The 20,145-nt window shown below is 38.6% G+C and overlaps 3 protein-coding genes across 5 annotated transcripts in view; 2 read left to right on the forward strand and 1 right to left on the reverse strand.

The window, feature by feature from the left end:
- Positions 1 to 5,318, forward strand: part of LOC137257179 (acetoacetyl-CoA synthetase-like) — a 40,234-nt gene extending 34,916 nt beyond the window's left edge. The window contains exon 17 of the mRNA XM_067794600.1: positions 172 to 5,318. Within this exon, the coding sequence (XP_067650701.1) occupies positions 172 to 309 (138 nt within the window). The 3' untranslated portion in view covers positions 310 to 5,318. The remainder of the gene's footprint in view (positions 1 to 171) is intronic.
- A 433-nt stretch (positions 5,319 to 5,751) lies between these two features.
- LOC137257258 (endoplasmic reticulum resident protein 29-like) lies at positions 5,752 to 10,171 on the reverse strand. The gene is made up of 4 exons (XM_067794606.1): positions 9,904 to 10,171; positions 8,985 to 9,123; positions 8,326 to 8,490; positions 5,752 to 7,724 (listed from the first exon to the last, which is right to left on the reverse strand). Exons 1-4 carry the CDS (start codon positions 10,018 to 10,020, stop codon positions 7,393 to 7,395), a joined length of 753 nt encoding a protein of 250 aa, XP_067650707.1. The 5' UTR covers positions 10,021 to 10,171; the 3' UTR covers positions 5,752 to 7,392.
- Positions 10,171 to 20,145, forward strand: part of LOC137257195 (TBCC domain-containing protein 1-like) — a 30,187-nt gene continuing 20,212 nt past the window's right edge. For 2 of the 3 annotated variants that reach the window (XM_067794603.1, XM_067794602.1), the window contains exons 1-7: positions 10,210 to 10,354; positions 10,811 to 10,925; positions 13,003 to 13,064; positions 13,563 to 13,625; positions 14,243 to 14,343; positions 15,826 to 15,934; positions 16,554 to 16,614. In XM_067794603.1, the coding sequence (XP_067650704.1) occupies positions 10,830 to 10,925; positions 13,003 to 13,064; positions 13,563 to 13,625; positions 14,243 to 14,343; positions 15,826 to 15,934; positions 16,554 to 16,614 (492 nt within the window). In that variant the 5' untranslated portion in view covers positions 10,210 to 10,354; positions 10,811 to 10,829. Of the gene's footprint in view, positions 10,355 to 10,810; positions 10,926 to 13,002; positions 13,065 to 13,562; positions 13,626 to 14,242; positions 14,344 to 15,825; positions 15,935 to 16,553; positions 16,615 to 20,145 lie in introns of all 3 variants that reach the window. The other variant, XM_067794601.1, reaches the window with a different exon arrangement.

Here is a 20,145-nt window from a genome sequence, read left to right on the forward strand (position 1 = left end):
TTGCTCATACACAACCTTTAACAAGAGTTGTGGACCCAATCTACTCTCCTTATATGTGTTGTCCAAGACTGTTATGTTGAAGATGACACAACTGGCAATGATTTCTTCTTCTCTTCTGACCTATATGCATACTTTACAATGTTGTGTTTATCTTTCTCTGTGTCACTTCAGTACACCATCTCGGGCAAGAAGGTTGAGATAGCCGTAAAACGGGCCATCTCCGGCCTTGATGTCCCCCAACGTGGTGCCCTCGCCAACCCAAACTCCATCAACCTCTACTACAACATTCCAGAGCTGCTGAACTTCTAGGAACTTCGTCAGCATGAATTCAACAGTTGCCAGTTTGCCCGACTTAATCTTTAGATCAAATCAGTTTGTCTCTACACTTGTGTTGATGCTCAAAATAATAATGGACAAATTCATTGTACCACATACTCAAAGGTGCAAGACAAGTTATTTATGGTAAACCATATTTACAAAGAGTTTCAACTCATATTGTATTGTGACATCCCCTGACTACAAAAGTAGCCACATACTTTAATATTGTCGTTTGGTATCTTCTCAAGCCAAGAGTGCCCACTAGCCCAGAGCATAGCTTCGCTCCTATGCTTGCTATTTTAAGCCTATTTACTTTGTGTCTTGGTGGCACAACTGCATATGTTATGATGAAAATATGAGATCAGAGATATACTACAATACTATATAATCAATGCTGCTGTATTTACTACAAGATACAAGAGCTTGGTGAAAGAAGCACTCCTGAAAGGAACTTCCTGAGGGAGAGTCGCCCATCAACAACATGACATTGGCAACTAGATGATCAACTCTTTCATACTTAATGTAACTATAGTCATAGTGCAAGGATTGCTTTGCTGGACTGGGTCCAAGACCATCATGATCAAAGTGTACTTTGTGTTATCTTATATGCCATATGTATACTGGTGATAGTGTTACATTGATTTGTGAAGGTGTTGTGGAGGATGTTTGTGCTGCTGTTGCTGCGATAAACCTACAGGGAGCTTGTCACTATATATTAGACCTGTAGGTAAGACCTATTTCCTGGTTTTACTTTTGGTAAAGGACCTCTTCCCAGGTTTTACTTTTTCCTGACTCTATGTTAACATCAACATTTGGGTTCATATGGTATGTGAGTGTTTGAAATCAATTGAAAAATATGGTCAAAGATCAATTTTAATCTCCAAATCTTCTTGATTTTAGGAGTGGATTTGCATCTTTTAGGTTACTAAGCAGGTGCTCTACCTGAGGGCCAATGGGCCAACAAAGATGCTGGGGTTGAATTATCTATTTATTTCTTTGGCCTACAGCCATCAAATTGATTTTACTAGCTATTGCATTCAGTTACTGTTATGTAGCCTTATTACATGAAAATTTAATTATCCATCATTTATGGTTTACATGTATAATAAAGCAATCCTCCCCGGACATGTTTGGAAAAGAAAGCCCTCAACAACGGCTGGGATCTCAGGTCTTGTTTTCCCAGCCATAACCTTGGAGTCGTGCTTTATCCTACACATAATATCTAGCTCTGCATTTTAAATTATGTCTAGCAGAACACTCAGTACAATTCAAATGACAAATCGTGTCTGGTGATATTAGATTTCAGATGTTATTGACTATCTTTATCAGCTGTCCCATTTACCTGGTGTGTCTGAAATGATACTGTGCTTTCATCAAAAGTGTCCCACACATCAAAAGTCTTGTATGCAATAATAAACACCAAAAGTAGATATTAGTTGTCTGTAAGTCTACATTGTTATGATTGACAGGTCATTCTTTCTTCCTCCGATTAAAGACAAGTGAAAATTATGGTGCATGATAAGCAAATCTGTACATGCATATATAAATATTTTATGGTGATATTATCGCCTTGCTTGCTGAAATGTACTATTTAGATCATGTATGCTGATTATCATATGACAAGAATTCAGAACTAGTGAGATGTCATACACTATGTCCTTGACCGTGAACCCTTGCTTATCTTTGACTGATTACAACTGAATATCTGAAACTTTATCATGCCTGACATTTCTCATGAGAAATGCTCTTGGAGTTTGTTTAAATTTGAGCTCCGTCAATTTTCATATTTCTGGCCAGCGGATTATTGTTTTTGGATTCTGATCTCTTCAACCACAACCACATATATCTTTTATGTGTCATCTATAGCTTCAACCTATGGCCACACTGACTCCAGCTCAGCTATGTTTTGTTGTTGTTATTGTTGTTGTTTTCTGTCCGTTTTCTTAGGAAATTTTGCATCTGTTGCGACATTAATAGATATTCTAGTGAGTTGCAGTCATTTTTGGATCATGTCTTTTTAGGTTTATGAACAACATCCAGCACATTGAGTTACAGAAACATGTGTTTTTGTTATTTGAGAGTCTGTGTCTTTGTTAATTGAGACTTTGTTCCCTCCTTTTCATTTCTTGACTGAATAGAGACTCTGTTCCCTTCTTTTCATCTCTTAACTGAAAGGAGAATACTTGTAATGACACTTTGAGTATGAGAACCCAGTGTATGAAACACGGCACACCTGACCACCAGCGATGGGCTAGATTTCTGATGGTGTAAATTTACAGCTAGCCAGCCTGACAGCCTGGTGCAAAGTTTGGATGTTTCATACATCTGAGTGAATTCTTGGTGTCTCATCTGGTTAAATCCTGATGTTTTTAACTTATTTCATACACTGGAGAACCATACACTTAATTTTATGTGCTGACTGCTTGTCTTGGGAATTTGTTGAAATCTCGCAACTGACAATTGGTTAATACCAACTAGCAATCATTGATAATTGTTTAGTTTCATTTTTCAGATTTTCCTATTCAGGTTTTTATTGCAGATAAGTGTAACTTGGTTCTCTGTTGTTTCTTGTTTTATTTAGAAATTGCACAAATTACTTTCGCAAATTTTTCATTTAATGTAAAATGATGAAACTTGCTACTTTAAAGTGAAGTGAGTTTTCTCAGAATCAAACATGTTTTCATACTTTGACAATCTCTGAGAAATATTCCATCATCGAGTGTTTCAAACACTAAAACATTACTTCCAAAATCATTTCTGATCGATTATGAGAAAATGTCATTGGTTTCTTGGACTTTTGATCACTGCAACCAAACTTCGACTATATCAATTAATTGGAACACCACTACGGACTGTATTAGTCACTGGAAACATCTATACAGTATTGATAAGGACTGGGTGCATGCAACATTCAGTCATACTGTAGTACAAACATGATTCAGTATTTTCCTGGTTTAGTGATGACCAGTTGTGCTCTCTGCATTTGTTTCAAGTTGGCAGCTATTTATTATAAACTTGTAACAACATTGACTCATCATAATTATACATGATTACTGTCATCCCAAGTCCTAGTTACACATGGTAAGTGTCATCCCAAGTCCTAGTTACACATGGTAAGTGTCATCCCAAGTCCTAGTTACACATGGTAAGTGTCATCCCAAGTCCTAGTTACACATGGTAAGTGTCATCCCAAGTCCTAGTTACACATGGTAAGTGTCATCCCAAGTCCTAGTTTTTATGTTGTTCATCTGGGTATGGTGGCTGTATACATTTATAAGATAATGATTTGTGCATGTGTGGAATAATGTATTTCAATTTGGTTTACAGTATGTAGCAAATGTTATTGTGAGGCCCATTGGTATTAGTTTGATGGGTGTACCATTGTACATGTAATACAGTAGGGTACAGATAGTTTTGTTTACAGAACAGGGTGGTGGGGTAGCTCAGTGGTTCAAGTGTCCAATCATCAGGTCGAAGCCGAAGTTTCAGTTCCCACATGGGCACAATGTATGAAGCCCATTTCAGGTGTTCCCGCCATATTATGGCTAAAAGCGATGTAACTCATTGTTTGCAGAGCCAGAACATTACAAGAATGTGTCTACTGTGAGACATAAATAAAGAGTTCCACTGGAACAAATCAAAATCAACATTTGACCAGTTAATAAACAATGCAGTCTTGGCAATATTGCTTGTAAATAGACCATTAGAAATGTAGGGGATATTCCATTTTGCAAGCATACCACTAGCCAATGCCAATGCATATGAGAAAAAGAAATATGCATCCATACTGATGAAACCTTTTCAAAGGAATAAATTGTCACATTTTCCCTTAATTTCTGTTCATCTGTTTCCTTCTTGGCTTCATGATTTGCATTTTGTCAATCTTGTAAATCCAATATCCCCTACATTGTTAATGGTTTATTAGCGAAACATCAGCACCAAAGAATAATCAGTGTTAATTATTGCACTAACGGGTTCCATGGTGTATGCAAGACAGGGGTGGAAATGGTGTAAGTGGATCCCTGAGTGATGACTCCAGGTGTCTTCGCTCAAAGATTAGACCACACTGAGAGACCACATCATGTGCCCGTCTTGGCAGAAGGGAGATAGCTATCCATGACTTGACTGACTGCACCTTGAGTGCTTTTCCAAAGGTTGCCTTAGGTTGGTTTTAATTCCGAGAGACATCATGCCAAAAGTAGATGTTTATTTGTTTCTTATAATGTTGTGAGTCAGTTTGTTATTTTCCTTCACATTGACAAAGACATTTGTGGATGTTAGGATCCAACTAGAGAAGAGTGCACCTCACAAGTTTGTACTATATTGAAATTTTACGTGGACTTAAAAGTCATGTCTTGATACAGTGTAGGGTATGTTACGTCGTTACCTTGTAGTTAATAATCAGAAATACATAATAATAATATGTATAAATGTACTTTTGAAATGCATATTTAGTGTTTTGATATGTTTGGCAATGTGACTACAAGAAATGGTTGTGTTGTGTATTCAGGCATCAGATAAACTGCCACAGCAATGTTTGGGTCCAGCTATCTTTCAGTGTGTTTTAAGATGGACTTGAGCACAAACTCACATGTGGTTGTCTTTCAAGCAGACCTTTAGTTTTGTAGTGCGTGTTAATACTTGTGAGAAATGTAGAATTATGACCTTAGTCTTGAGAGATATATAATATCTTATCAGTACAATATGTATTGTCCCAGCGCCAGTAACAGGTAACCTTGACCTTGGATATGTAGGTCAAGTTTTACCTCCTGAATTGTGTATGGAATAATGTGAATGGTTGGGTTAGTTAAATATCTAAATGTGTTATATGCCATTGGTGTTGTTTAAGTATTGTGTACAGTTTATCTGTAGCCTTTGAGAAGTAGCAAATGCTGTGATGGGTACCGGTGTTAATGTGTGAATACGGTTGATACAACCTGATTATTGGAGGAATAAATATGGTAATAGAGGGTCAATACTTTATTATCATTAATGCACTACTTGATACTGATAAGTGTCATGTTTTATTACTCATTTCCCAGGATCGGAGGACTGGGTTTTGTACCAACAGATTTCGGCATGTTGATGCCTGTCCTTTGATGCCAGATCTTCGCAACTGGGAAATAGTCTTGACTTGATCATGTTTTTTAAGAACCAGTGGAATTTGCAAAATTTCAACACAAATATCACATAACATGTTACATTTGACCACTTTCTAAAATGGCATTGTTAAGTCAAAGTATTACATATTCTGTAATAGATGTAAGAAGATGAATGGACTGGGCCCATTTATTTTTCTCACCCTCACGACGGGATGATACAATAGTGCAGTGAGTAAGTATTGTTTTACGCCGCTTTTAAGCCATATTTTAACAACACTGTTTGGCTGGTTACTGATCTGTGGGTTGTCAGTCAATCTTCAAAACAGAACAATAGTTTTTATTCTTTTATTATTTGACATATCCCACACACAACATTCATTGATCCATCTTACAACAATCACTCATGCCCTCGAACTAAAACAATGTGTAAAGTTCACTCAATAATATTAGTTTAACATACTCCCTGATGGGCAGTTAACAGTGATAACAGAAAACCCTCTAGGTAGCAAGAGATTTGATTCAGCTTGACAGTGATGGTGACAACATTGGATGAATTGATTTTGATCAAGAATCCCAGAAGCCACTAAGACTCCACTACCTTCATAAAGTCTGTAATCCATATCAATATAGGCTATATTTAACAAATACTGTGTGCTATTAAATGAACATTATACTGAAAAAACAATCAGGAGCTACCATTATGAACGATACTTTACTCAATTCCTCCTGCCAGGAATTTGTGAAAATTGCAAACCTACAAAGAAATGGATTTATGAAATCTTTGCATTATAACAAACTTAAAACCCTCCGAAGCTTCAGTTTGTATGGACCCAACAAATACCACTGACTGCACATTGTCTATCGAAAGCGCACTTCTTCAGTCTTTAATTGCAAGGTATTTGGCACAGATGCAGGTACCTTACTATTATTACGGAATGAGCAACTGGATCCTTATATTATAGGTACTACAGTTCCAAAACGACAAAACAAGCCTAATGTAAGAGAATGTACTGTAACAGATTGTATATCCTAGATTTAAAACTATACTACCACATGAATAACTGTATTATGATGACAATAAAAGTACTGAAACGTAACCACTAGAAGATGAAGTGATAAATGGACAATATTGACCAAATAATTTGAGCAAATGGAAAGTATGACTATAAAACGTCTGTCATGAAATATTAAATATTTCAAACCGATAGACAATATCAAAGATGGAGAAGTGTTTGTAATGACCTGAACTGCCAGAAACACCACTTTCATGAATAAAGTTCAAGAAACCATGTCATAGTCAGGTATCAAAATCCAGGAAAATGTGAAAAATTGGTGCAGATCTGATGCCAATAACACCATCCTGTAACAACTACTTGCAAAATACCCCAAATGCAATTCGGTGTAAGACAAAACAATCTTGCGATGTTCTTTGGTTAGCTCAGCAAAACGTACAAAATGTTGCTACATGTTTGTAACAGTGTGGAAACAGAGCCCTGAATATACACTGTAAAAGTTAGGACATGTTTATGTTCCAATTCTACATTGGCATTACAGTTGCAATCTCCATGAGACTATTAATTTCAAAAATTAATTTTCACAAAAAGGCAAGCTGCTCTGAAAACCATGAGTCATAAAAATTTCAAACCACATTAATTAAAAAATAGGTACAAATAGGTCATTTCACAACCATCTCAACTTTCCTGTGCCTGCAGTAGGTAATCATTTGTCAAAAATAGTGCATGCTGATTCGAAGTTAACTTACTTTCTTTGTGGCATTGTAAGAGGTCACAACAAAGCTCTTGTTTGTTACATGTTGTAAGTCTCAGCAGTTTCAAAACTGCAAAAACAGGAAAATAAATGAAATCAAGATTGCAAGGAAAGGGTATGTTTGCTAAAATGCTTTAAGAGAAAATGACAAAATAAAACATGTGCATCTGATTCAAAGCTGGATTCATAATTTGACCAAAACAACTTACAGCTCATCCCTAATTCTGAGCTGGAATGATGTCAAAATATTCAAACGATTTCCCAACTGTTCCTTCTTTTTGTCACTGACCTTCCCATCTTTCAATTTTTCAACCCGTTCTATTTCTGAGTCAATAAATGCCTCCCCTTTTTCTAAAACCTTTTTCATTGTTTTGATATAAATTTCAGCTGAGGTTTTCTCATTTTCATCTGTGAGAGCTTTGGCCGAGGTCTCCGCCTTCTCAATCACCTTCTTCTTGGCATCGCCACTAGCAGCATGGAACTCCTTGACCAGCTTATCAAATTGCTCCAGACATGCTGGGAGGCCAAGCCACAAACCTGAAATTCAACCCAAAACATCTGGCTACTTGATTGCTAATACTCCCAAAACATTGGTTTGTGAGAAGAGAGAATTACGTGTTTTGGGTTTTCAATCACCAAAGTATACTTGTGTCTAGATGATGCTATAGCTTCAATTTTATATAATTTTACTACTCTGACAAACAGATAAAGTGTGAATATTTAGATGAAGTTTCAAGATGAAAGAAAGCTATAACCACAACACAGTAAGCTCTCTTCAGTTTGGTGACCCTAGCTGTCATTGTATCACAGTTTAAAACAATGAAGATACAGCACTAGAATTTCAAATAACAATAAAAGATTTCACTTTAGCAATGACAGCAACATGTTGTGCAAGACGCCAAATCTGGCATTTGCCCATTGCAATGGCTGATAAAGTAAATATATTAAACATGATAATGGAGTCATCTTTTCCCATGTAAAAAACAACCCTGACCAAAACAAAATTATCAGCAATATGTCACATACAGGTTTCTTGCATCAATAACAGATTGATGAAGCTGCTGAGCTTCATCCTACCATACACCCTGTGGCACAGAATAACAAACTTGAACTCTTCAGCTAAAATCTGGTCTCTTACCAGATTCCTTCATGATGAATTTTTTCACATCGTCAGCTTTTTTATCTTTTCCAAGGAATGTGATTGGCTCATTTTTTCCCTTTACAAACATTTTGTAGACAGGGTGGTCATCCTTCTTTATACCAAACCTCTCGCCCAAGTCAGCATTGTCTTTGTCGCCATAATCTGATAAATATAATGTGTACATGATTATACAATACCATTTAGAAAGTGGTCAAATGTAACATATGTTCTATCTAGGATTACACTTTCTTAGTAAAGTACAAATTCTTGAACTTTTTGGTTGAGTCCCATTCATGTTTCAAACCTACACCGTCGGAACATGCTTATACCTGAAATCAGGCATAAATAAAGGAATTCCATGATTCTCGTCACTGAAAGATACCAATGTACAATCATTTACTGATGATTCAAAAACATTTGCACTCATCATTGGCAAAAGCTATTTTGAATCTTAAGTTTCTTCCAATTAACCACTTTACAGTTTCATTCTTTAACTCATCTCAAAACAATCTTAGAAACAATGATTAGGCTCATTACACTAATGAAATTACACAACAAAATAATTCTGTATGGGTGAATATTTCTCAACAACAGTGCAATTATTCCTACAATGCATGATATCACTTCTACCACCTGCATGAAATCACTTCTATCACCTGCTATTTGAACCTCTGCAATGAGAAGGTTAGGCTGGGTGAGACTTGCTTGGGCGACTTTCTTGAATTCATCTTGCTTTTCCCCATAAGGATAGGTTTCGTCGAACTTGACCACAACAACTTGATGTTTGTCGATAATCTGAGAAATGAAACATGCATTTAGAAAAAAAAGAGATGAAAATAACAAAACAAAGGAAAATAAATGGCACAGAATGAATTCAGGAGTTAGAATATGCTGCTACTAAACCATGTTGGCATGTTTCACATGGCTCCAGACATTCTAAACTTTGGCATAAGAACAAACATTTCAGTATTAATGTGTTCAATAAAATCCCTTATTCTCAACATGTGTTGCAATGTAACCATCTACTAAATAGGCTTTTTACTAAATCTGATAGTACTTAAGGCACTGATGACAGAAACTTGGCCTTTACTCGCCAATCTGCAGGACCAGGAAATTAAATCATAGTAGAAAGTACTTCCAGTCTAGCCTTGTCACCACTGGACAAAAAAATTAAATCTGATCTCTAAACTTTGACTCATTTTTGTACCAGGGTATGCAGTTCTGGGAAATCAACAGTATTATCTCCTTGAATTTTATTTAATAATACAATGCAGTAACATTTATCTCTACCCTTTCAAGTCCTTTGTTTATTTAGTCAGACATTTCGTGCAAACCGGACGTCGAGTTCACATATAAATATTCATAATTTCAGAAATACATGTAAATAAAGCAAGAGGCTGCACACATAATGCACGTGCCAACGTGTGTAGGTTACTGATACACACACACCTTCATAAGAGACCCACAGCAGACAGCCTTTTGGGAGTGATTACAGAATCTGCGCCCACCGGGCCATAAACTAATTAAATATTGCAGCAATGCGTCAAGGAAACTTGGACAAAATTGACAACTTACTTTGTCAAACACTCCTGAATTCAGAGGAACAGAACCCTTAACAATGTCGCTTTGCACAAGGTGCAAAACGGACAAAACTATTAGGAAGACACCGGCACACACGTTCATGTCAGCCATGCTTGCCTTGGGGATGAGGTGGCCCAATCAGAGGTTCGCTTTTATAGATAATGACAATACTCGAGCACTTGCCACGCCAACCAAGTTCGTAGTTTTCATTGGTCATGGAACTGACTACGTATTAACCAATAGAAAGCGTTGTTAGGTACGCACAGGAAATGGATATTCGCTAAGGCCGGTTACTCTAAATTTGACATTCCGTGTGAAAGAAAACGGTTGAGAAGGCCTTGTCTGCAAATAAACAGTGAATAGCATACTTAAGAGCATACTTAAGAAATACAACATCAACATCAGTTATCGACAATGACAAGGAGATCATGTTTATGAATAGCAGGTAAGCGCGATGAGGAGATTAATGAAAACACTGGCGTTGAAGTGAATGTTCGATCACTGATGCCTTTCTGCACGTGTAAACTGTACCGTGTACGACGGATGGATTCAGTTTGACTGTATCACCCAAATTGCTTGAAAAGTCGGAGTTCCGCCCGTAACCCCAGTTTGAAAAGAAATTATCACCGCATAATGATTACCATGTTACAACAGCATATGCTCATGATTTTGATCACTAGATCGTCCCGACTCCATTATTTACAGAGTGCTGGCGTACAACTGCAATATTGTAATATGCAATGTTAAACAACAAAACAGCAACCAAAAAAGCAGCCTTATTCGTAACACATTGATAATCTGTCATAGGTGTATTAGGATTAGATTGTGTTGTTGGTAACTTAATTGGTACCTGTTACCCTTTGGTCAAATTACTTGAAAATATCTTATGTACATTTCACAGGTGATGAGAACTGGAGGGAATGTCGTTAACAAGAAGCATCCGAGTGTGGGTGAAGGCAGAACCATTCAGCTATGGTGCCCTGCCAGTGGCACCACATCCCAAACTCACTCACAGTGTAAGATCATACAAGTCAAACGCCAGTCCAGTTAGTGAGTTTCAAACAGCATCACTTGGAACAGTCTTTTGGATATATCATGGCGTGTCATATTTGATGAAAAGGAAACCCTGGAGGGATGCAGATGCTGGACGTCCATTGCTTAAGTGATATCACTGATTTGGCAAATGTAATCTTTATCAGGGGAATTAGTGCTTCCTGGCACATCTAAGGGAAGCAATCTGGGACAGCGATTTGACGCATTTTCAAAACTAGGACACACACCTTCATGTGTCATGTGAATATTATGAGTGTTAAATGGATCAGAATTTCCTATCCATGATCAGGGAGCCTATATAGAGGGGGAGAAGAAACTCCTCGAAAAGCCGCTGAGCATATATCTCGCCTCGTTACGTAACCAGTGTGGCCAATATGGCGGCAGCTTAGTATTTAAGATTGAGCCTGGTTTATTTTCAACAGCTGATTACATTTGCAAGAGTGCTGCGACAACTGAACACCTATATGTAGAAGATAAGTTAACTGTGTTGTCACTTCAGTCTAAGTAAAATAATTGTTATTAGTGTCAGTATTGGGACAGTAGATTTGTAGTTAAGTTTCACGTGGGTATGTTATAGCTCACTGGCTTCCATTCTCAATTCACCGCGAAGATAGACTTAACTAAGTCGTTAAAAACTTATTTCACACATTTGTTTAACTTTTTGAAGGGTTTTAGAAGGGAAACATAGGTACCTTTAGTTCAAAAGTATTTGCAAGTAATAGTGATTGTTTTATGGCTTAAAGAAATGGTGACGGTGTGTTTGAGGTGTGTGAAAAATATGACAATCTGTTCTGATCTGCCATTGAAATACTACACGACATTGTTTGAGTGCTCCTAGTTATTGCTTCAAAAACATCTTTCACATACACCTTTCATTCTCATCAGGGGAATATACTATCAGGTGAAATGTGTTTGCATGTAATAGTGATGGTTTCATCATCTAAAAAATCATGTTAGGGTGTATTTGAGGTGTGTGAAAAATGTGACTTATCGCTGATTTGATCTGATCAGCCATTGAAATATTACACTGCGTTGTTCGAGTGTTCCTAGTTATTGTTTCAAAAACATCTTTCACTTACACCTTTAATTTTCATGAAGGGAATATACCATCAGGTGAAAGGTGTTTGCAAGTATTAGTGATAGTTTTATGATTTTAGAAAAATTGTTAGGGCGTATGTGATGTGTGTGAAAAATATGACGATCTGATCTGATCCGCGATTGATGCCGGTGATGCTTGAGGGTTATAGTTCTGTAACTTCTTTCTCTCTTGTTGATCTTAATATTTCTTGTTGATCTTATTATGAGACAAAACTGGAAAGGTGTTTGTAACGCTTTGTGATAGTTTTACACTTTCTGGTTTTTAAAGGATGTGTGACAGCGTCACTTAACATTTTGTTAACATCCATGCCATTCCCCACGTGCAATAAGATATCTGAACTATTTATTAATGTAAAGAAAAACGTCTCAAGGTAGATTTTTTAAAAGGACAGTTGATGTTAGCACATGTGTTTTAGTGATACTTTTGCATTCTTAAACATGTTTTGGGAGGGATGGCCGTGGTGTATCATTTATTCTTTCAATCATACACATATGTACTTTTTTTTCTTTATTTCATTCATTCATTCACTAATATTTCTTGCTCTTAATTCTTACTATAATTCATTCATTCATTGTAAAATTCCAAGTGATACAATAAACAGGCTGCAGTACTGTTAAACACAGCTGAAGTTGCACTTGGCGAAGTCAGTTGTAGTCAATTATTGATTAAGTATTTGATTTCCATGAAATAATGAGAATTCAACATGCTTGTCATTACTTAAAGTCAACAGTTTAATGACATCAGACAAAATACTATATTAAGTATTTTAATAACTGTTCCTGTTGCTTCCTGGTTGCTATGGAGAACATATGATTTCAGAATCTTGACAACCTAATAAACATGTAGGTGAAAGTTTCACAAATGAATCTTGAATGAATATTATTGGCTTAAAGTAATCAATAGAGTGATTGAGTTAACAACATAAAATTTATATTTTACAGAATATCAAGAAGATTGTACTTTATGCAAAGAACAAAGGGTCTCCTGGATTTCCGAACATCAGGTAAAGTAACATTTGGCGATCATTCATGTGTGCTAGTTAACTGAGTAACACATATTCATATATAAGCATCGGTGGGCTTCTTATTCTGTGATTTGTATCACATACAACTCTTGCAAGCTGTAAGTGTGCTTAGGCATTAATATGTCAGATTTGTTACAAGACCAGAATTTTAAAGGATCTTGTAAACACTTTAATATAAAAAGGAGGAAAAGTACACTGGTATCAGAGACTGTTATGTGGGTTGTTTAAGAAATACAGTTTGCTCTACTACCATGTATAGTGTAATAAAGCACACTTTCACCCTAAACTATTATTGTAAAGCACGAGGATGCTTGTTGTCAAGCTAAGCTAATAGTCGATAAGAGTGTAAGAATCTAAGATTACTTTAGGTTAACACTGTAAGAGTTCCATGCATTGTTTACTCACAAACTTGTAGAATTCTGACCAAACAAACATGATTGATATGAATAAGCTGTTGAGGCTTTCCCCCATTTCCAGTTACTCCATATGGAAACACATTGCCTGCAACAAACTGCACTTGTCAGAGGACCTGGCCTGGATGTGAGTTTTATTTACACTGACATGACGCTCTGTGACGATCTGCGGACAGGGCTCCCTTGTGAACTACTTAATGAGCCATTGAGCTTTGGGACATCACAGTTCCTGGTTCGAGTGAAAAAAATCAGTCAGACCTGACTATATGATTCCTGTACTAAATGTTGTACGAGCACAAGTTCTGAATGGCAATAAATAAGGAGTGCCATTATCTTTCTGTGAATATGTCATCTCTGACACAATGTCATCTGGACCTAAATGAATGAAATGATGATAGTAAAATGTATGTTCTGTACAGTTTTTTTGTGGTATTCTATGTATGTCAGGAATAATGCTGAATCAGTTTAAATGGTTGACATATGATTGGCAGCATATCCGAATTCAACTTTCTTTAGACTGTTAAAAGTACACACAGGGTAGATAGATTGAATTTTGATTGAGTCGTGATCATTCATGCTGGAGATGAGAAAATGTTCAGGGGTAATTGAGCTCTGATGCCTAACATTTGCGTTTATATGTGCCTCCCACACCCCCTGCCCCTTCCATGCTCCCCTCCCCACTCTCCCCTCTTTTTCACCATATTGAAAGTAAATTCAAGCTGCGATTCTGCCTTTATTACACAGGTACTTCTCCCTCTGCCATCTGCTGTGCGACACCAAGTACCCCGTGGAACGTCTGGAGTGGGATGAGACGTATGTCACAGCACAGTCACGGTCTTCCAGAGGTATGAGCCATAGTTTGTGTTGGAAGTAGTCGAGAGCATGTATATAGGGCCTTGTATCATGTATATCGGGTCCTATGCCATTATATGGAGCCTTGTATCATGTATATGGAGCTTTGTACCATGTATGGGGCTTTATATCATGATTTATGTCATGTATATGGAGCTTTCTATAATGTGTAGTGAGCTTTCTGTAATGTACATGGGGCTTTGTATCATGTATATGGAGCTTTATACCCTGTATGGAGCTTTCCATAATGTATATGGAGCTTTGTATCATGTATATGGCAGGGATTTACCTTGAGTCATGTATTTGAAGGTCCCTGGACAAGAAAATGGTAGTGCCAGATGCTTGATTATTAGTATTAATACTATGTTATAATATTGTGGCAGTTCAGTTATTGTTATAGTAATTATCATAGTAATTAAATTGTAAATGATATCATAACCCAGCTAGTAGCAGACTCAGAGATAACTTATTGTTACTTAATCAATGTTTCAATAAGAAGTCATTCATTTTCTGTGTCCCTGTGGACACGCTTATCTATTTCACTGCATCCGTTGTAAAGTTTTATGTGTTAAGAACGCAGGAAAGTGCGTCCTGTAAATCCCTGAAGTGGGGTTTTGTGTCATGTATATGGGACTTTGTGTCATATGTATGCAGTTTTGTCATCCATATGGCGTTTTGTATTGTGTAAGGGGTTTTGTGTCATGTATATGAAGTGTTGTATTGTGTAAGGGGTTTTGTGTCACGTATATGAAGTGTTGTATTGTGTAAGGGGTTTTGTGTCATGTATATGAAGTGTTGTATTGTGTATGGAGCTTTGTGTCATGTGTATGGACTTTTGTTTGGTGTATATCAGGCTTTTTCTCATGTGTATGGATCTTTGTATCATGTGTATGGAGCCTTGTATCATGTATATATAGCTTTGTATCTTTGTGTCATGTATATTGATCCTTGTGTCATGCTTTATATGATGTATATGGAGCTTCATATGGTGTGTATATGGAGCTTTATTTCATGTGTTAGCAGTGGTGTGTGAGACACTTTACAGGGTTTTTTCGTAATTGTTAGTAATTTTAGATTCTTTACATAAGACCATTTTGTGATGAAATTCCAATCTGTACTCCACCCGATTGGGAATGTGACTGAGTTGTTCTCAGCAACCAGTGTTTGTGAGATGACAAGCTTGAATGCATGATGTGGTTAGTCTTTGTATCAATCATTGTATTGCTTAGTCCAAATTCAGTTATTTAGAGAACACTGACTGTAACTCAGTAGGGCACTAATAAACAAGCAGTTGGCTGTCCAAGGGAAAATGTTTGGAACAGACATGAATGAACTGGTGAAATATTTCTTTTCAACCTGCATCACCACTGATTTTGCCCCAAGCTCTTTCAAGAGTTTTCTTGGACGTATTGTGCTTGTTGTTGCTATAGTCACTTTTTATGTTTAGTCTGACTAAAACTGTCATGCACTTTCAGATGACTTGCGGAGCCGAATGTGTGTCGACACATACAAGTTTGTGTTGTTCCTGTACATCCAGCAGTTGTTCCGTGTGTCACTAAGGGCGTCACTGGTCGCAGGAGATGAGTATCCTTTCATAGAGCCATCTTCATACTGTTTTTTCTCTGATGCAGACTCAAATGCTTAATATTCTGTTTTGTTAACTAATTTCTGCACCTCACTCTCTGTTATCAGATTTTTTATTGATATCAAGAATGAGTTAGTGAGTTTAGTCTTATACCGCCTTTAGCAATATTCCGGCAGTACCAAGGCAGGGGACACTAGAAATGGGCTTCATACATTGTACCAATGCGGGGAATCCAACCTGGGCCTTCAGTGTGACGAATGAACTCTAAAACCACTGGGCTACCCCACCGCCCCTGATATCAAGAACAAAAACATGAACTCCCATCTTTACTGAAACCAGTGTCAGAAGAGCAAGTGAATGCTTTTTGTTCCCATGGTTAAAGTATCTCTATTGTTAACAGTGTTCATTACAAACTACATGTACTGAGTTCCTCCAGGTTTCTACTTCTGCCCATGGCATGAAAACTGGAAAAAAACATTTTGAGTTTCTATCTTTTTTGTGTTTGTTTAACACAGGTCTTGTTATCAGTGAAATACACCAGCCATAACTGGATAGGACTAAATATTGGTTATTAACTAACACATGTATGAGTGTGAACTAATCCTTGACAAATGCAAGATGGCCGTCAATGTCCTCGTCTTCTGAGTTTGAAGGTCGTTCCACTCCAAGAGGAACCAAGGTAAGACATATCAAAGCAGTGTGTCATAACGCTAATCTAAAGCCTCTAAAGATATTAAAATACATTCTGCCGCTGAAACAGACAACATGCATTTACTTTTCCTTATCCTGACTCATGCTTATTGCTTATCTCCTCTTCCCTGGCGAAGGTAGTGGAATACCTGAAATCCCTTGAAGTTCCCCTCTAAAAGAAGCGGACATAAAATACACTCACCTATGTGTAGCCTCCCCTTTTCCCGCGCAAACGGTTAGCTGACCGACCATGCTTGTCACTCTCTACTTGTCGCCCTACGAGTGTCTGGAGTTACCTGGGGTCTCCACTACGGCGATAAGTTTTTCATTTATTTCGGTCCTTTAACTATATTTATGTCATATGCAGTATTTGGTTTCTGTATATGTATCACAATTTGTTTTTTTGTCTTAATCTCAGACTTAGACTTAGTCTCGGTTTATGAAATCGTATTTACAGCGTAAATTACAGCTGTCAGCGGTTGACCCGCCGTTTCTCCAGAGTGTAAGCCCTTATGTTCTTCCACTATTTGCTGTGAATTTTGCAGACATTTTTCTGTTTCAGAATTTACTGTACAAATTCGTTCTTTTCATAGGCATGCGAGAGACAGGCAACATCAGCTTTCGTTAGTCATGTCTAATCGGATGATTTGGCTTCGGGTAACTGTTTTTTCATTAACTGAGGCGTGTCCCCGGGGTTATACCTTGGGTCCAGCGAGTCGTGCCCTAGACCACAGAAGAATACTTTATTGGGAACGGGGCTGTCACAGCGTAAGAAGTCTAGATCACCATCGTCATCAAGGAAGTCCTGTGGTGATGAGATCGTCCCTACAGGAACGACATATCTACAATGAGCTGCCGTTGATCCTACACTTCTAGCAGAATGTCAACAGCATAGACAACTCTGGGTCCTCAGACAACGCAGACTTCGTCAGCAGCCTTGGTCATCACAGCAGACATCTCTACGAGTCAGCCGTCACTGCTCTCAACGCAGCATTCGACGCAGACGCCTTCATGCAACATGAGCTTGGAAAGGTCATGTTGACGAAGAACGAAGACTGCTATCTTCAACTACATAGACTGCTGCTCCTAGATCGGTCATGACTACATCGTCACCGCTCTGGATCGTCAGATAACGTAGACTTTGTCAGCAGCCTCGGTCATCGCAGCAGACATCTCTATGGTGACTACACCGGCATGAGGGAGGAAGCTCACGTGGGTGAGTGCACTCATAGGTCTACTCGGCAACACAGAAGATCTTCATCAGTCTCCCCAGCTCGTTGAAGGCGCCGTCAGCACTCGTCATCCCCTTCAGACCTGGACTCACATAAGAAGGATTGTCAGCATCCATTGAATGCGTCGCATTCATGGAAGGATGAAGACAGATACTACCGATCGTCATCTCCAGAGGAAGACCTCTTTTCAGACTCAGAAGTCACATCGTGGATCATGAATGGTCTGGACTTAGACTCACCAATCAAGGACTCCAACGAACCCAGCACTTATAGGATGAAGAAGGAAGACATGCATTGACGATTCCGGCGATAGCTCCGATATCTACGGCATTTAAGTCAGCATCCAAGTTTCAACAACAACAATATATGCCACCTGAACAGCATCATCAACGCCTCTCAACCATTATGAAGATCACCAGCACTGCGTTGAAATACATCGCTGTCCCAGAGGATCGGTGGGTCAAAGCTTAAGCCAGTACGGCATTTCCTGAGTCATGGTTTCACATCCTGACCGGTTTACGACCCTGGACATCTCGAGACCATACCTGCTGTGGTAGACTTGGCAGTCAGTGTCTGCACAGGAACTTAATGTCAGAGCAGGCATTCAACAACCATCTTTAGGTAGACACGTCTCTCCAAGGATGGAGTGCCCATCTAAACAACGAGAATACAGCAGGATTCTGGAAGATGATCATGCTCTTCACATCAACCAGTTAGAGATGAAAGTGGTGATGCATGTTATCCATCATTGGTCGACAACTCTGAGAGACAAGCTACTGATGATCCACACGGACAACTCAACAGTAGCCCTCTATGTAAACATGGGTCAGCGAGACCTCTATCTCTACTACACCTGACGCTTGTACTCTCTGATGTGGTCGACAGTCTGAATCGCCAAATAGAAGCATACCAGGAGCCTGCAACATCAAGGCAGACGCCTTATTTCATCCTCTTCTTCGTCCATCACCAACAGAGTATATGCTGCATCGAGAGACGTTTCAACTAATCACCCAAAGGTGCTGATCACTGCAAATAGACTTATTTGCAACAAGGTTCAACTAACAGACAGCAACCTTTGACAGACAGACAGACAGACTAACAGACAGCATTCGCGTTTCCCCCTCGAGTGCTGCTACCAAGAGTTATCGAGAAAATCAGACAGCTGCCAGGTCAACCAGACATACAGTTCCGCATACTGGCCTTGTCTTCAATACTTGGACCTCATGACTACTGAGACAGCTGAAGGCAACATATCCGCAGATAGCAGAATATATATGTCACTTACGACATTGCAGAGGTCCCAAAGGCTCTACATTATCTACATACTTGGCAGCTCTCAGTTCAGTTGTCACCATGGAAATGGGAACCAAGCTGACTAAAGTACCCGAGCTACTTGCCTTCCTACACTCCTTCAAGTTGGAAGATCAACAGCATGGGATCTAAACATCGTACTTCAACATCTCACAAGTGATGGGTGCGTTGATCGAACCTCATTTGAACTGCTAATTCAGAAGACACTGTTTTTTACTTGCCTTAGCTACAGCTGCAAGCTGAAATTCATGCTCTAGACTTCAACTGCATGCGTACAAACTGCTTGATCGGACCTCATTTGAACTGCTAACTCAGAAGATGCTGTTTTATTTGCCTCAGCTACAGCTGAACGCATGTCAGAAATTTATACAAACCTGTAGAGGTTATGAATTCTTTGAAGAATGTCCTCCTTGGGGTACATATATAGCATTAAAATGTCCATTTAAAAATGCCTACGACAGTTGTAACAATATTGAATAAATATTTTACAAAACAAAAAACTCGTTTTTGTCTTGTGAGACCACCCCTACAGGGCCCCCACTCGGGCCCCTTAACAGCCAAGAGCAGGTAACTCTCGCTGCGTACCTCATACCTCACTTTTCATGCTGAGATTGTCAGACAGAATGTGGGGAGGCGGGTGGCCGTACCCCAAGGAGGACATTCTTCAAAGAATTCATAACCTCTACAGGTTTGTATAATTCTTTTTCAGAAGAAGTCCTCCTTGGGGTACATATATAGCATAAGACAGACTCCCAACGAACGTGAGTCGGGAGCGGCATTCTGTCTGCTGATGTGTACCCTACACACACTCTCATACACTGCCGAAGCTGCGAGAGATAGAGAAATACACTTACCCAATCACCAAGCCGCTGATGTCAATCAGGCGGGGGCGGGGCAACATAAGGCCGAAAGAGCCAATCGATAATAACCCAGCAAAGGTGATTGACATATGACCACACCTCATGCCATTCACTGTA

The sequence above is a fragment of the Haliotis asinina genome, chromosome 1, assembly GCF_037392515.1.
Source record: "Haliotis asinina isolate JCU_RB_2024 chromosome 1, JCU_Hal_asi_v2, whole genome shotgun sequence".
NCBI lineage: Eukaryota > Metazoa > Mollusca > Gastropoda > Lepetellida > Haliotidae > Haliotis > Haliotis asinina.

Excerpts from the sequence above, each read along its gene's own strand:
- LOC137257258 (XM_067794606.1), bottom strand. The coding sequence starts at position 10,020 with ATGGCTGACATGAACGTGTGTGCCGGTGTCTTCCTAATAGTTTTGTCC. Across the intron at positions 9,124-9,903 it reads ATTCAGGAGTGTTTGACAAA|ATTATCGACAAACATCAAGT; the intron begins GTAAGTTGTCAA and ends TTCATTTCTCAG. Across the intron at positions 8,491-8,984 it reads TGCAGAGGTTCAAATAGCAG|ATTATGGCGACAAAGACAAT; the intron begins GTGATAGAAGTG and ends TATATTTATCAG.